Below are 18,358 nucleotides of genomic sequence, written 5' to 3' on the forward strand. Positions count from 1 at the left end.
GTGTATTATTCCTTTCTCACACTGCTGTGAAGAAATACCTAAGACTTAGTAAGTTATAAAGGAAAGAGGTTTAATTGACTCACAGTTCTGCATGGCTGGGGAGGTCTCAGGAAGCTTACAATCAAGATAGAAGGCACCACTTAACAGGGTGGCAGGAGAGAGGATAAGAGTGGAGTGAAGGGGAAAGCCCCTTATAAAACCATCAGCTCTCGTGAGAACTCACTCACTATCACGAGAACAGCGTAAGGGAAACTACCCCCATGATTCAATTATTGCAACCTGGTCCTGCCCTTGACATGTGGGAATTATTACGATTTAAGGTGAGATTTGGGTGGGGACACAGCCAAACTATATCAACCAGTATCTCAGTGTCTGAACTCATTAATGCCTAATGAGTATTTCTACAACTTTTCTTTGTTCCTTTTTCTTTTCCCATTCCTATTCTTTCCTTTAAACACCTCTCTTTTTTGCCCTCTCTACTCTTCTTTATCCTTTATTTTCCCACTTGGACTTTGTCATTTACACTGTAGTTGGGACAATGGTACATTTACTCATGAAAATCAAAATATAACAAGAAAGCGGTGCTAGAGATGTTGAAAGCCAATATACCACTGACAGACTACTAAAGCCCAGATTTTTGTTGATTTCAAAGAAACTTTGGGGAAGTTGATCTGCTTTTTTCTTTGTTATTTATAAAACCACATTGAAAGCCTATTGTGGAATTCAGGATGGCCACAGCAAGCCCTGTTCATCAGAGTTTGGTCAGGTTGCTCTAATTTCACTTGTTTCTTTTAATCCAGTCAGGAAATTGAATGTTTCATCAAGGTTTGGAGTCAAGCACAGAGGTGATCTGGGCAAGCCTTGTGAGTAGGCAGCAATCTACTTAAGATGTTTGAGAGGAAAAAACTCCCAAATATCCCTTTTCTACCGCAGACGCTCTAGATTCCTGGAGTTCCACCATTAGATATGTATTTCTTTAGTTATGAGTTACCCTAAATGTGTTTGAGTGGATGGACAAATTATGTACCTTGGTACTAGTAGATGTGCCTCCTCCGTGACACAGGGTTGGAGGTTAGGAGTATGCGAATGTAGAGTACTGTGGGTCAAAGCCACAAAAATGAAAAGGTCCTAGAAAGAAGCTAGATTTAGCTTTGATGTGGATATTGATCTTGAAATTCTCTCCAGATCACCCCTTCTTCTCCTCAACCTCCACCCTAAGCACATATGTTAGCTCTACCCTACTTCTGTTATCATTTGTGCTGGGCCATCCTTTCTTCTGTCAGCATGTTATTTCTCTGTATATACTGACAAGAAGATTAATTTAATATTAAGTTGGACATGCATTTCCCCATTTCAAAGGATTCTCCAACTTACCTTCCTATCACTTGACTTCCTCTTCACAGAATTCTAGGATTTGCCGAAATACCTACAAATGGTAGAAACCCCACTCAGATAACTGTTAGTTACTCTGAGCTCTGGGAAGACATTATTGGTTATTATGAAAATATGAGACATTAATCTAAAATATAATTTTAAAATAAATAATACCATGGCTCGCTGAGTTACAAATAAATTGTGGTGACTAGTGGCAAGACTATAATTAAAATAGCCTCGCCCTTCATTCTAAATGATCTATGCTTATGCAAGGTTACAATAGGATACATTAGACCCCAAATACAGGCATCCCAGGATTATGTAGAATAATGATCCTGAGCTGGGCATTAGAGAGAATGTGAATCCTACTCCTAGCACATGAAAAGCATTCAAGAAATATTTTTGAGAGGAAAGCATGAAAATATCCAACTTCAGACATTCTTAGATGTGGGACTTTGGACAAGTCTCTAGCTATAGCTCTCTAATCCTCATTTCTTCTAACTGTAAACATCTTGTATATATGTACGTGCACCTGAAGTATGTTAAATCATAGCCTTTATTACTTAAAAAATTCTCCGAATTTTGTATTTTGACGTAAATATTTACTATTTAATTTTGGTGAAATTGACCTATATAAGACCTAGATTAATTACCCAGGCAAATAGTAATCTGAGTTTTGTTTCTCTGAATACTCACCTCAACTCTTTAATACAAGACACTGACTGAGAGATACAATGGTAAGAATTGGAACTAAATTTAAACAAGAGAAATGGCCATGTGGAGGTCAATAAGTAGATAATTTATACATTGCAAATTATCATTTGACTATATTTCAAATTAATGAAATAATATTTTTTCTGGATAACTAAACAGATAAATATGTATCAGAATGACTCATTAAAGAAGGCTTAAGCACATAAAAATAATAAGAGAAATAGCTGCTATTTGCCGGTGGATACTATGTCCTAGAGGTTTTAAAATGCATCACTCCTTTAAAAAATAAGATTAGGAGCTACTTTTATAATTTTTAGAACCTCAATCATTTGGAATAAGCCTGTTTACTCAGCTCAATGCAGATATATATTTAATATAAGAGAAGGAAGAAGCATTGCTTTCAGTGTGGTGGGAAGAAAATAGACTGAGAACAGAGAAATCTATGTTACAGTCTCACCTCTAATTCGCACTAGCTGTTTGTGGGCATGTAATCTGAGCTCTTTGAGGTCTTCACATTTAAAGGCAGACATTGGACTTCATCGGCTCTGATGCTGATCCCAATTCTGACAGTCTGGTCTTCCACCAGGCCTACATAAAGTACACTGACCCCTTTCACCTCTGGAAAATCTTACTGTAGCTCAACGCCCTTCATCCTGGACTTTGAAGCACAGTTCATTCCTGCTGTCTGTTCTGACCTGGCTCCTCAGGGAATCATGCATTTTGTCTCCAACTCTAACTAATAGCTGCTTCATAATTCTCTGAGCCCAAAGAACTCTATTCAGTACCAAGAACCTCTAACAGCCCAGGAGAGACCCAAAGCCTTTATCAACATTTCAATTCACAACCATAGGCTGATTTGGATTCTATTTCTGTCTCTTTTACACTCAAAATCCTTAAGAATCATTAAATCTTACAACTTGGAGTATAAAGATTCCTTTAAACTCATAGTTAGCCAAGTTCAAACAGGCTGTACCTTGCACAACTCCAGGGGAACCATTCACATAGACCCTAGTATGGTTGCAATGTACAGGCCCTGCACTCAGGACATGTAAGCCACAGCGCATCCCAGTGCTGGAGTCTACTAGAGCCACATCACTGGGTTTCTGAATCTTCTCTCTACCATTGATGAACCTTGAGTAAATCATGTAACATTTCTGTGCATCTGTTTCCTCAACTGTAAAACGTAGATGACAGCATCTATTATACCTCATAGAGTTATAAGATTAAATGAGTTCATCCTTGCAAAGTGCCTGGCACAGACCGAGCACTCAATAAATGTTAATTGCTCTTAGCTGTTTTCATTATTATTCTGTCAGAATGACTGTTTCCTGGTTTGTTTTTGGAAAGAACAAGTTTTCTTGTTCTTCTGGAGCCATGAAAAAGGTCCTGGATCCCCAGTGAGAATTTACTTCTCTCTGTTCAATTCCTCCACTAGATGTGAAACCCAATATTGTGTTAGAATTTTAAAATTAGGCACCAGGGCCGGATGCGGTGGCTCACACCTGTAATCCCAGCACTCTGGGAGGCCGAGGCAGGCAGATCACCTGAGGTCAGAAGTTCGAGACCAGCCTGGCCAACATGGCAAACCCCGTCTCTACCAAAAATACAAAAATTAACCCAGTGTGGTGGCACATGCCTGTAATCCCAGCTACTCGGGAGGCTCTGGCAGGAAAATCAGTTGAACCCGGAAGGCAGGGGTTGCAGTTAGCCAAGATGGCACCACTGCACTCCAGCCTGAGTGACAGAGCTAGACTCTATCTGAAAAAAAAAGAAAAGAAAAGAAAAAAAAAAAAAAGGCACCAGGATACCTGGATTCAAATTCTGATTCTCTAGATTCAAATACACATATCAGTTCTGTGATCTTGGGGAAGCCTCTTAACCTTCTGCATACACGTATTTTTTTCTATAAAAGAGAAGAATCATTCTCAGGATTGTTGTCAAGGATTAAATAAGTAATGTGTGTGTTAGCTTCCATGGGAGGTCTGACACCTGGTGGGTGTCTAACACCGGTTGGATGCATCTGTTGGAACATCAGCTGTCTTAACCCATTGCCTATGAAGTGAGAAGTGACATGTCTCACTTTTTAATGACTTTCCTCCCCTCTTATGTTTTATTGACAAGAAATTCTACCTCCTTCTTCATGCCTCGTCAAATTCTATAACCTAGGCTTATGTAGTGACCCTGTTTCCTGGCCCACAGGTGAATATTGACCACTTCACTAAGGACATCACAATGAAGAACCTGGTGGAACCTTCCCTGAGCAGCTTTGACATGGCCCAGAAAAGAATCCATGCCCTGATGGAAAAGGATTCTCTGCCTCGCTTTGTGCGCTCTGAGTTTTATCAGGAGTTAATCAAGTAGTAATCTAGCCAGGCTATGAAATCATCCTGTGAGTTATTTCCTCCATAATAACCCTGCATTTCCCATTAATCTACATATCTTCCCACAGCAGCTTTGCTCAATGATACCCACATGGAAAAATCCCAGGGGACGTTGCTTACTCTTTTTGCCCACATAGATTTGGATACTTATCTACCGTCCAAAGGCCTTGTTTCCCTACTCAATTCTTCCTGCCCTGTTATTAATTAAGATATCTTCAGTTTGTAGTCAGACCCAGTCAGAATCACAGACAAATCCTGCCTAAGGCAAAGAAATATAAGACAAGAATATGATATCAGTGAATGTGGGTTTAGGTAATAGATTTCCACCTAAATTGGTCTAAAACAGAATATAAGTGTGGACAGACCTATTTCAAAGGAGCTTAATTGATCTCACTTGTTTCAGTTCTGATCCAGGGAGATCACCCCTCTAATTATTTCTGAACTTGGTTAATAAAAGATTATAAGATTTTTATGAAGCAGCCACTGTATGGTATTTTAAGCAAATACGTTATTTAAAATATTGATCCTTCCCTGGCACCACCTTCATGTTAGCTGGGTATTATTAATAAGAGATACAACCATGAATATACTGTGTTTATACAAAATCAATCTGAGCACAATTCATATAGATTTCTCTTTTATACCTTCCTCACTGGCCCCCTCCGCCTGCCCATAGTTACCAAATTCTGTTTTAAATCAATGACCTAAGGTGAACAATGAAGTATTTTATAAATGCATTTATGCTCCTAGACTATAGGTCAAATGTTTCCATTTTCAAATTATTTAAAATTCTTATGTGTTTAAAATTCATGAATTTCTAAATCCAATCATATAAAATGAAACTGTTGCTCCATTGGAGCAGTCTCCCACCTAAATATCAAGACGGCTATACACTAACAAGAGAAAATATGGTCAAGTCTAAAATGGCTAATTGTCCTATCATGCTATTATCATAAACTAATGACATTTATCTTCAAAACACAAAATTGTCTTTAGAAAAATAAATGTGACTACAGGTAGAGGCCTTCTAAGTGAGACACTTTTAAGGTACACTGCATTTTGCAAAAAAAAAAAAAAAAAAAAAAAAAAAAGTAACCTTTTAGCAACCCCAGTATTCCCTCACTGTTTTGCTTCCTGCATTAGTAAATTTTACTTACAGTCAAAAGTGCAGATTTATACTCCTGACATGCCTCATTCACAGCTAAATGATAGGCCATAGGAGTTTTGGTAGGTTTAAACTTTTAATTCTGTATTTCATGATTATAAGTCTTGCTAGAATTTTTTCTAATATTTAGTAGATTTGCTTAAATAATGATTCACAGAATTTAGTAACAGAATCAAACTAAACCATGTATGATGGTAGTCGAGATGAGGATATTAACTCAAAAGAAAGAGGGTGATTTTTAAAGGATTAATAAAATTCTGAAATGTTAAGTAGAAGACTACATTGTCTAGTCTTGTATTTCCTCCTTCTGTTGCTCTTTTTCATTCACACACTCTTAGTTTCCCATATTTGTAGCTCATTTATTTGGTTATTTCCTAAGAATGTTGAAAGTGAAGCAACTATGAGACTGTATTCTTCAGGTAAACACTGACTGTGCTTGTTGGATTTTCCCTATTTTTGTGACTTCAAGGATAATTTGCCCTGCTGAATACTTGCCATTTCACATTCTGAAAATGGGTAGAGTGGCTGGGTGTTCTGCCAACAATTGCTAGTGGTATGAATTCATTCATATTTGCCAGTATTGCTCACTTTAGAGACACTCCTTCATCAAGCAGTCCAGAGCTAGGCCAGATCAACACTGCAGTCATGACGTTCTCATTGCATGCAATTCTGTAGGATTGATGAGAAACTCAGACAAAAATTTCCAGAGTGCACTTCCAGTACCAGCTTCAACATCTGTCTACATTGCCCCCAAGTTAATAAAGTGCCAACCCTTTACTCTCTCATACAGCTAGAAATCCAAAATCTTGGTGCATTATTTTTTCATTAATGTGAAAACATTTGAAGAAACAATTATTTAAAATTCAAGTATTTTATTCACATTATTTGAAATATCCAAATGTTTGAAAATTCCCAGATAATTAACTAGCTATTACAGATCTCACCTAGAGGGCTGATGTTATGAAGACTCCAATGGACTGTACTCACAAATTGACTGGACACCCTATGAAAGTGGGTAGACTTTTCAGTGGAAAATAAGAAGGGCTTTTACCTTTTAATAAGCTGAATGTGGGAGGTAGAGGGCAGGAAAGGGCACCATGAGAGCAGTTCTGTGGAGATATAGAAAGAATGGAAGAAGGAATGCCTTATAGTGATATTGTGACATTATATCCATATATCTACATATATCTATCTATCTGTATCTACATCTATATAATCTTACATTTAAAATTGTATTCATACACATATTAGAAACTCTTCTAATATATGAAGTAATAAAATTAAAAAGCATACAAACATTCCAGCCCCAAATGAGAAATCCAACATATTAAAATTGTTCTAGAAAATTTCTTTGAACACTTTTGAAAGTTTTTGGAAACTTAGAAAAGAGAAAAAAAAAATCCCGTTACTAGTAATTTCCATGGTAATAGAGATAAAATACATTTTTTAAATTCTGGGAAATTAGAAAAAGTGGGGTGATCTTTCCAGGAAAAACATGTGTAACATCTACTTATCACTCCATTCCCTCCTCCTCTTCCTCTCCACGTTCCCTTGAGTAAATAAATGTCTGGGAAAGCATGAAGCTTGATGCAAGAACACTGTTGTGCTGGAGTTTTCCTCCCCTGTGAAAATGTAACTACAGTTGGGAGTGCATTGAGGATGTAGAAAGGTGGTGGAACCAAATTGTGGTCAATGGAAATAGGAGAATATGGTTCTCACTGTTGAGAAAAAAACTAAGATTAGCCCAGGTGATTGCCTGTAACTTCAGTTTTTCTGCCTGGGTTTGATATAGTTTAGAGTTGGGGTTAGATTAAGATCTAAATTACATCAGGACAAAGAGACAGACTATTAACTCTACAGTTAATTAGGAGGTATGTTCCATGTTTATTTGTTAAAGCAGTGTGAATAGCCTTCAAGCATGTGAATAACCTTCCATCTTCCCCGCCACACACACACACACACACACACACACACGCACACACGTACACATTTTTTTTTTTTTGTTTCTTCCAGGTATACACCTTTTAAAATGCAGAACTAACTGAGGCATTTCAGTGACTTTGCTTTCAAATCAATAAAGTCAAATGTATGGAAACATTTTGTGCCCTACTCTCCATACCCCATGTACTCCAATTCCCTACTGTATGAATTATGCTTTAAGTAGAATTCAGTGCCAAGGAGAACTTGGTGAAAGAAATTATTTTTATTTTTATCCTTTACAAAGCCATGGATTTTATTTGGTTGATGTGTGCTCTGTACACAAGCCATTTGAATAGGATGGAGCTGTTAATTATTTTCTAAAGAGTAACAGACATGCAAACATTTCAATAAAAACTGGGCCATTAACAAATAAATAGATAAACTAATAAGCATTCCCTTCTAGGTTTACCAAACTGCCTATCCAATAACAAATTTGAGAATCATTGAAAAAGCCAGTTATATTTCAGAGAAATGATTTCATTATTGAAACTGTTCCCCCTAGCAGGTCATTTCTCCTTTTTCCTGGGAATTTAGCAAGTTTAGGAGGGAATGGTCATGAAAAGAAAAGGAAAGGGAGAAGGGAAGTGGTTAAAAAGTAAGTGCCCAGACCTATGAAATTAATCCCTTTGCTAGGAAATATTTAAGAGCAGCTCATCTTGGTTGAAACTGGCTTTTGTCATCTTCCATATTTGCAGGAAAGTACTTCCTGACTTGCAATGCAGCTAGATGTAAAATTTGATTTTAACATCCTAGAAAGCCTTGACCAGAAAAGTGAATAAATATTGAGGGTCTCCTGTCCATATTTGGCTGCATGTGCCAGAAAGCAGAGAATGGAAAATGCAATTTCCAACATCCAAGCATCCAAATGCAAGGACTAGGCAACTCTATGTAGGTTTTGGACATAAAGTTTGGTGCATCTTGGTTTATCCTGGCTCAATTGCTATTAAACCTCTCTGGTTTATAGTCTCTTCATTCTATCAGACAAGGATGTATTGAACACTTGCTTTGCACAAGGCTCTTTAGTTAACAATTTAGCAGCTACTGTTATGTTAAACACACTTTTCACCAAATAGATTCTAAGGCAAACAAGAGCAATTAATATTTAAAGAAAGGCTTTCCCAGCATCACTTACCCATCCCGAATCTAAAAAGATCAACTCTTCCAATTGAGAAAACACTCTTGGCTTTGAATGGAAACTTACAGCAGAGAGTAATAGGCAACAACAACAACGACAACAACAAACATTTGGAATATTATTCTCAACTCACGGTTTAATAATAGATCTTATTATTTTTCTAGTAGAGAAACTACAAATCAGCCTCTTCAACATTTACATACAGTTTAATAAGCCTCTTGCAAGTTACTTGTTCTCTCACCTGAGGTATTTTTTCCTCCCCACCTTACCCCTGTTTCTCCATTCCTCTTCTCCCTTTGCAAGAGGAAATATTTAACATATTTGGGTCTAACTTCAATTATGTAATAATTAATACATTAAAAGCATTTAACTTCCTTTCTAGAAAAACGTACAGGCTAAGGCATAGACAAAACAAAGAGAAATGCTGAGAAATTTGCCACTGGAGACAAGTAAGCTGAATAAATATTTGCCAAAAGTTCTTTCTGTGTCATATAGTGTCAGGATTTGAAGGAGCTATCTTCTTAATGTTGCACCTAGCAACTCATCTTCAGAAGACACAGCCAGGAGAATGAAGTAGAAGTGAAAGGTTTATAAATCCATTTGTAAGCATTTATCCCATACATTTTAAATTCAAGAACAATTGTGTTTATCTTTAGAATTTTGTATTCAATACTTTATGTACTATGTGACTCATGCTTCTGGATAAATAAAGCACCAAATATGTATCTGTAACCACAATCACACATATTATATTAAATATATATCTATATAACAGCCTCATGTGAGTCCTTCTTGACTCCCAAGTATTTTCTATATGAAACATTATTCCTTAAGATAGACTTGTGCTTTCACCATGCTTCTTACACCAGGTGAGCTCTTGATGAATTAGGAAGATGCTTACTAATAAAGGATAACTGTAATACAGCCTGACATGCAAAACTCAGGGAAATACAAAGTGCCCCATTTTCTTTTTTTTTTCTTTTTTTTTTTTTTTGAGACAGAGTCTCGCTCTGTCACCCAGGCTGGAGTGCAGTGGCCGGATCTCAGCTCACTGCAAGCTCCGCCTCCTGGGTTTACGCCATTCTCCTGCCTCAGCCTCCCGAGTAGCTGGGACTATAGGCGCCCGCCACCTCGCCCGGCTAGTTTTTTTGTATTTTTTAGTAGAGACAGGGTTTCACCGTATTAGCCAGGATGGTCTCGATCTCCTGACCTCGTGATCCACCCGTCTCGGCCTCCCAAAGTGCTGGGATTACAGACTTGAGCCACCGCGCCCGGCCAAAGTGCCCCATTTTCATTAACTCTGTTGACTACTTTCCCTTGGATTTAGGTGACAATAATTTATTGACTCAGCTGCCATCACTGTTAGAAACTGGCTGAACATATTATATCACTTGGATCCTGCAATATTCAGTGAGTATAGTAGTTCCTTTCTCTTCCTCCCCTGGTGAAAGATCTGAAAGATTTGAAATCCAGATGCCACTGTAAGCAGCTTAATTCTATGACCATAGATTTGGTGCTCAGGTAGTTAAGATAATGTGGGACTGAGACTGGGTAAAAGGGGATCATACAACTAGTGGGATTGGGACTGGGTAAAAGGGGAAAGTTTATATTCAGAAAGAAGCATTAGAAGAAGATTTACAAGGAGAAACCATGGAAAGAGAGAGAGACAGACAGACAGACAAAGAGAGATTAAAGAGAGTGTCTGTCTTGGTCTCTGGTAAGTTTCTTAATTTTTATTCCCAGGTCCCATGAGGCCTAGCTGTATTTAATATAGATATAATGCCCCTGAATCATTTCAATACCACCTACTCTCTCTTTATTTTAATTATCTTGAATGAGTTTCCAAGAGTTTTCACCAAGAACTATTATTAGAGCAAAGATCATCAACACCTCTTTGTTTCCCCTACAGAGAAGTGACATTCTCGAGGTCGCTCTGCAAATCAGTAGCAGAACAGAACAGAGATTAGAGATCAGTTTGACTGTCTCTCAGATGCCCGTTTGGTCTGATAAACAAAAGTAACCCCTTATAATCCCTCACGACATGAGGGTTATTGGCTCTAACTTGAGCAAAAGAGGCTAAATTAACCACTCTCCAAGCAGGAAACCATTCTACCATCTGTCAAAGTCAGGTAGGCCAAGCTCTCCAAGTTATCAGATTTCTAAAGCATATTGTACCAGTTTTACATTTTCTAAATCAGTAGTACCTTGAAAATTATTTTGCCCATAAACCACTTACCAAGTTCATTACCTTTTCAGATGGCTTCCCAATGCCTCCACTGCATTCTGCTGTTGAATTAGTCTCATCTGGCAAGTTCCTAGAACACTTTCCACGCCTTTCCACTTTTTGGTCAAATCTTGCCCTCTTTTAACAGTTTAACTTGTTAAAGCAATAAAAGATATCCATGAAAATTTTATTTAAAAGCAAACCTTTTTGTTCGATCTTTGGCAGCCAGTCTTCATGGCCAGGTTAGCCTGGTCTCTGTTAATGAGGTCACATTTTCAAGTCACTTTCACCATAGAAAAATGCTGTTGATGACAGGGGTACAGGGGTGGGTATGCCCATAGGCAGTTTTGAAGGTCAGTTATGCTTTGAAAAAGTGATGCCTTGTGACTGCCCCTAGATAGAACTGTCTGTGACAAGTGAGAAATAGATGCCTGCCTCAGATTTTGCTGCTAAATGCCCTAAGCCTCTTTGCTTCCAAGCAGAATTCTTGGAAAACAGAAGAGACACTTAAACAAAAATTGGAGCCTAGACGCTTTCATGAAGAAGTATGAATGAAGATTAATGTTCCCTTATTTCTTTTAACTGAACATTTATTTTGACTATTTTAATTTCACTAAACAAAAGCCTTAACTTCTATACTATTCGAGTTTCTCAAGCAATTCAACTAACAATGAGCAAGGAAGGTGATAAAGAAAAAGTCTAGGCTGGGTGCAGTGGATCACGCCTGTAATCCCAGCACTTTGGGAGGCCGAGGCGGGCAGATCATGAGGTCAGGAGATTGAGACCATCCTGGCCAACATAGTGAAATCCCATCTCTACTAACAATACAGAAATTAGCTGGGAGTGGTGGTGCGTGCCTGTAATCCCAGCTACTTGGGAGGCTGAGGCAGGAGAATTGCTTGAACCAGGGAGTCGGAGGTTGCAGTGAGCTGACTTCGCACCACTGCACTCCAGCCTGGGCAACAGAGCGAGCGAGACTCCATCTCAAAAAAAAAAAAAAAAGGAAAGAAAAGAAAAGAAAAAGTCCAGTCCAGATACAGAAAATGTCAGAGTTGGAATAGACATTACAAATGCTCTCATTTGCCCAGGATGAAAGTTCACTCCTCCTCTCTGTGCAGATTCTTTTCAGCTTAGATGCCAGCAGCTTGGCAGGCACAGACACTTAGAGTCCAGGGAACAAAGGAGGAACCTACTCGCCTGAACAGTCATATTAGCCAAATTACTAATAGTGATCAGTCAGGAAATGGTCATCACACATGAAAAACCACTCTGCCCTCCTACAATGGCACCGTACCCAGTCCAATCTCCATTTTATATATGAGGAAATTGAGGCCCATAGAAGTGAAATGTTTGTCCAGAGTTACACATCTGTATAATGCCATAATATTTACAATATGATCTGATTCCTACTGTGGGTGGTTTTTTTTCTCTGGAATAAAATTCATTTTATGTCACATTTACATATCTATAACCATAATAATGGACATTCTTAAAGTTGATATCAAAGAACTATAAGACACTAGAGAAATGATAGGATAGAGTTGACCCCAAAACACTCTGCTTCTCAAAATAGACTCCTCTCCTATATCTCTGTAATAATTTTCCCAACTAACTATCCTTTTGGGTTAGCAAACTACTCCTTTAAGTGTAAAATGTTCTATTAGGAAGTTAACAGCCATTCATTCTTTAATGTAAATAATTCCAACAGGATGACACATATTGCTTGCTTCTTAAAATCTTTCTGAAGACAGCCCAGAAACAAAGCGTGTTCTGATTGAGAAGACTGGTTTGATTGAGGAAGAGAGAGGTCTGTCTATCGTAGTGTTACTTTATGAAAATTGGTAATTCATATACATTATATACATCCCCATTCTCTGACACCACCAGGTAATAAATAAAGATTTATGCACACATAAGTCTTTTATCCTAAATATTACTCTAGCAACGATCATGTATTTGCTTTATTCTTTACTGAGATTCGACGAACTGGCAGAGTTCTCATACTAAATTTCCCAACTACCCATTGCAAACTGTCATCTGCAATTTATTCCATTTTGTTAAGCATTGTCCATCACTTAAGAATTCTCCCTTAAATGAAAATCCTTATAAAAAGGTAACATTAATTTTATATATCTAATTTTATATATAATCTTATATATATAATTTTATATATAATATATAATTATATATATAAAATCTAATTTTATATATAATCTTTAACTGCTTTTTGTGACAAGGGAGGAAATAAGTTAGAGCATTTATCTGATTATATTATTCTTCTGTTTCAAACCTTTCAATAGTTTTCCATGCTTTACAGCCTCCTGTAGTCTTCAGACACAGAGGACAGAGAAAGACTTGTCTAGTCTATAAATCCCTGTGGGTACTCTTCACTATCCATTGATTGAATAACACCTCACGTATCTATATGTTATTATTATTGTTGTTATTATTATTAAGACAGAGTCTCACTGTGTCACCCAGGGTGTAGTACAGTGGTGCAATCTTGGCTCACAGCAACCTCTGCCTCCCAGGTTCAAGTGATTCTCCTGCCTCAGTCTCCCAAGTAGCTGGAACTATGGGCATGCACCACCACATCTGACTAATTTTTGTATTTTTAGTAGAGATGGGTTTCATCATGTTGGCTAAGCTGGTCTTGAACTCCTGATCTCAGGTGATCCCCTCACCTTGGCCTCCCAAAGTGCTGGGATTACAGGCGTGAGCCACCATGCCCAGCCCATATATTATTTTAAACTCACTCAGGTTCAATTGTTGATAGTAAAATACAAATTCACTTTAGAAACTTCTGAATTTCTGTCAGCTTGCATTTTGAATATTTTAAGTGAACAGATAATGATATTATAGCCAATCATATATGGATGCCCTCAAAAACCACTCTTAGTCTTAAAATGTTGTTATAATTCTAAAATTTTGATTACCATTGCTGTGGAGAATGGTGTCTTGAATCCTCAGCCTGAGAGATAAAGTTCTCTAAACCAGCCAGTTGTCAGCAACTTCTTGCAGCTCTCCAAATGCACCAAGCTTTCTCACGCTGTAGGCTATATACACAGGCCAGTACTATTCACTATATTCCCTCTATTTCACCTAGCCAACACCTACATATTTTTTAAGACTTAGCACACAGATGTCATTTTCCCCAGGAAGACTTCCTTCACACCATCAGACCCCAACTAGCCAAAATGGGTGATATTCCTCTAGTTTGGCATACTTTCACTAAAGATATGTCTCTATGAATTAGATAAGATAAATGTTTGAGATGGTTAGAGAATTCTCTTTGAAGTGTGTATTGAAAGAGTCAATGTCTAGTATTTTAACTTCTGAAAAAAAAAATCTGGACGTGTAAACTTTCAGTAACCCATCTCCTCCTAAGTTCCTAGGAAGATAAGCCAAGAAAAGAAATTAAAATTACTATGTCTTTTAACTGCCCTCAGGAAACAACATCCCTCCCACATCCCAATGTTATCCAATGTGATGAATACCAAGTCAGAGAGGAGGGAAGGCTGGTACCAAGACACACAGGAAGCTGTTGGGACCATTGATAACCCCAAACCACTCCAGGCAGATAGTTACCTACTCTGTCTCCTTCAAAGTAGCTGTGTATCAAATTTCCTTGACTCTGTGGCTTTGCTCCTTTTCTGGATAAGTAGATTAGATACCTATTGGATTCTTTATCCCTGCACATCCCCAGCCAATTTGCTAACCATTAAAAAAATAGAGAAAATAAATGAGCTATTTATTATTACTTTATAGCAGGTAGCTATTGTGACTTTCCATTTTAATATCATTCTGTTTCACTTAAGGGGGTGAGCAGTTATAGGGGGATCATCTTACTCCTTTGAAACTGCACTTTATTTCTCTAAAAAGGTTTAATGATATTTAGGAATTGTGTCTCTCATTTTGCCACATTTTCTCAGTCCAATCTTTCTAGAATGACTAAATATAGGTAGAGGAAACAAAATAACATGTATTTTTAGCTTGTGTGAAGGGCCTTGTGTTTTATTAATTAGCAGCCTGTAGGCTTGTGAAGTGTTTGCTTGTGAAGATAAAGGCAATTGAAATCCAAATGAATGAATTTACTCAGAACCTACTTCCTCAAGATAGGCAACAGACTTAAAAGAGATTCCAAAGATATAGATGGCATATTTTAGTAAAAACTAAATCAGTGACTCTTTGAACTGTAGGTACAGACATCAGAAAATGGTGTATATGCTATGCAACTTCAAATTATACTACAAGGCTACAGTAACCAAAACAGCATGGTACTGGTACAAAAACAGACACACAGACCAATGGAACAGAATAGAGAACTCAGAAATAAGACCACAGATTTACAATCATCTGATCTTCAAACCTGACAAGAACAAGCATTGGGGAAAGGATTCCCTATTTAATAAATGGTGCTGGGAGAACTGGGTAACCATACGCAGAAAATTGAAAGTGGACCCCTTCCTTATGCCTTATACAAAAATTAACTCAAGATGAATTAAACACTTAAATGTAAAACCCCAAACTATAAAAACCTTAGAAGAAAATCTAGGCAATATAATTCAAGACATAGGCATGGACAAAGATTGCAATAACAAAATCACCAAAAGCAACTGTAACAAAAGCAAAAATTGACAAATGGGGTCTAATTAAACTAAAGAGTTTCTGCACAGCAAAACAAACTCTCATCAGAGCAAACAGGCAACCTACAGAGTGGGAGAAGAATTTTGCAATCTATCCATCTGACAAAGTTCTAATATCCAGATTCTATAAGGAACTTAAACATATTGACAAGAAGAAAAACAATCAACCCCATTAAAAAGTAGGAAAATGACATGAACAGATACTTCTCAAAAGAAGACATTTGTGCAGCCAACAAACACATGAAAAAAAGCTCAACATCACTGATTTGTATTTGATAAATACAAATCAAAACCACAATGAAATACCATCTCATGCTAGTCAGAATGATGATTATTAAAAAGTCAAGAAACAACAGATGCTGGTGACGTTATGGAGAAATAGGAATGCTTTTATGCTGTTGGTGGGAATGTAAATTAGTTCAACCATTGTGGAAGATGGTGTGGTGATTCCTTAAAGATCTAGAACCAGAAATACCTTTTGACCTAGCAATCCCATTACTAGGTATGCACCCAAAGGAATATAAATCATTCTATTACAAAGATGCTTGCACATATATGTTCATTGCAGTGCTATTCACAATAGCAAAGACATAGAATCAACCCAAATGCCCACTAATAATAGACTGGATAAAGAAAATGAGGTACATATACACCGTGGAATATGCAGCCTTAAAAAGGAATGAGATCATATCCTTTGCTGGGACATGGATAGAGCTGGAAGCCATTATCCTCAGCAAACCAAGGCAGGAACAGAAAACCAAACTCTGGGTGTTCTCACTTATAAATGGGAGCTGAACAATGAGAACACATGGACACAGGGAGGGGAACAACACACTGGGGGCCTGTCAGGGGTTGGGGTTGGGGGAAGGGAGTTCATTAGGAAAAATAACGAATGCATGCTGGGCTTGATACCTAGGTGATGGGTTAATAGGTTCAGCAAACCATCATGGGACACGTTTACCTATGTAACAAACCTGCACAACCTGCACATGTACCCCAGATCTTAAAATAAAACTAAAAAAAAATTTTTTTTAAATGGCGTATAGGTAATATGAGGCTTTAAGGATGAAAGAATGGCTTTTCTAATTACCACCATCATCTCCCTCTAGTTGGATTAGTATTATGTGGCTCAGAGTCACAAAATTTTAGTTGTAGGGTAGATTCTTTCTCTATGTGATCTTGGGCAGCACAAGTAACTTAACTCCCGAACCTCTTTTTTTTCTTGCAAAAATGAAACTACCTAGATTTCTATAACACAGTGAGGTGATGAGGAATAAATGAGATACAACAGATAAAAAGGTTTTATAACCTATAGAATAAGGCTATTTTCTCAGATCCTCGTCCAGGCCAATTTGCTTCCTTTTTTATCTTCCTGGTGTAAATCATTAGGACATGATCAGAGAAAGTAAGTAGCAGGTATCACCAGGAGAGACAGCAGTAATATGTCCTTATTTCCATGCCACCACCCCCTTCCCTCCGCCATTTCCTACGTGTGAGCTAGAAAAAGACATAGAACCATGCCTTATTCCTGGTGTTCTTGTGCTCTGAAAGCCTAGAACATAACTTAGCCAGTTGACACATAATTATGGACAGTTAGCTGGTCTACCGGACATCTACTGCAGATGCTTTGGCCTCCTCAGTGCCACAGTCTACTCGATGACCTAATAATAACTACTATTTGTGTAACTTTTCCCTATGGTATTTCACTTGATCGTCATCACAACACTGTGATGTGGTTAAAGTAGGTAGGATTCAAGTGTTCATCTCACATGTAAGAAGTCTGAAGCTCAGAAAATTTAAGGGACTTGGCAAAGTCACACGGATAGTACTGGCAGAGCTGAGCCTAAAGCATGGGTCTCCACCTCCAGCTGTGAAGTTCCTTCCTTATACCAGGTTCCGTAGCATGCTGCTAACAAACTCAGCATTATAGCATCTTTTCAGGGCTGGGAATAGAGACACAAAAAATCTTGGATGACATCTGTGTGCTCTGTATTGGAGATCTGTGGTATAAATGTGTGTGTATGTATACTATACATACAGTATCTCATTGTGGTTTTGCATTTCTCTAATATGCATATATTAGATAATATATATTTTATATATGATATATATATACACACACACATATATACATATATATAATCTTTTAGAGTTATTCTCGCTGGGCACAGTTTCTCATTCCTGTAATCCCAGCATTCTGGGAGGCTGAGGTGGGAGGGATGCTTGAGGCCAGGAGTTTGAAACCAGCCTGGGAAACATAGCAAGACCCTATCTCTATAAAAAATAAAAATTAACTGGGTGTGGTGGTGTGTGCCTGTAGTCCTAGCTGTTCAAGAGGCTGAGGCAGGAGGACTACTTGAGCCCAGATGTTCAAGGCTGCAGTAAGCTATTATTGTACCACCGCATTCCAGTGTGGGTGACAGAGCAAAACCCCAGCTCTAAAAACAATAATAATAGTAATAACAATAATAAATCCTTCTCATTAGAGATTAACACTAACAGGTTCAAAGTTTATCTAAGTGGTCAAGAAAAAAGAGAAAGATATAGTAGCACATAAGTGAAGGACTGTCCTTTAGTCTGCCATTCAGGCTTGCATACAAAGCCTTTGCCTAGCTTTCTTTGTTTAAAAAAGGTGTTTGATCTCAGATTACAGCCAGCTGGACCATCTGTCACTCTTGTTTCCCCAAAGTCTGGAACTTTTTACTAACATTTGAGGTTATGCTTTAATGTCCACTTATG

At 37.8% G+C, this 18,358-nt stretch overlaps 1 protein-coding gene across 1 annotated transcript in view; it reads left to right on the forward strand.

Annotated features, from left to right (window-relative positions):
- The window catches only part of RGS5 (regulator of G protein signaling 5), a 59,383-nt gene extending 49,857 nt beyond the window's left edge, over positions 1 to 9,526 (forward strand). The window contains exon 5 of the mRNA XM_050784904.1: positions 4,288 to 9,526. Within this exon, the coding sequence (XP_050640861.1) occupies positions 4,288 to 4,449 (162 nt within the window). The 3' untranslated portion in view covers positions 4,450 to 9,526. The remainder of the gene's footprint in view (positions 1 to 4,287) is intronic.
- Positions 9,527 to 18,358: the final 8,832 nt, after the last annotated feature.

Source organism: Macaca thibetana, chromosome 1 (assembly GCF_024542745.1).
Source record: "Macaca thibetana thibetana isolate TM-01 chromosome 1, ASM2454274v1, whole genome shotgun sequence".
NCBI lineage: Eukaryota > Metazoa > Chordata > Mammalia > Primates > Cercopithecidae > Macaca > Macaca thibetana.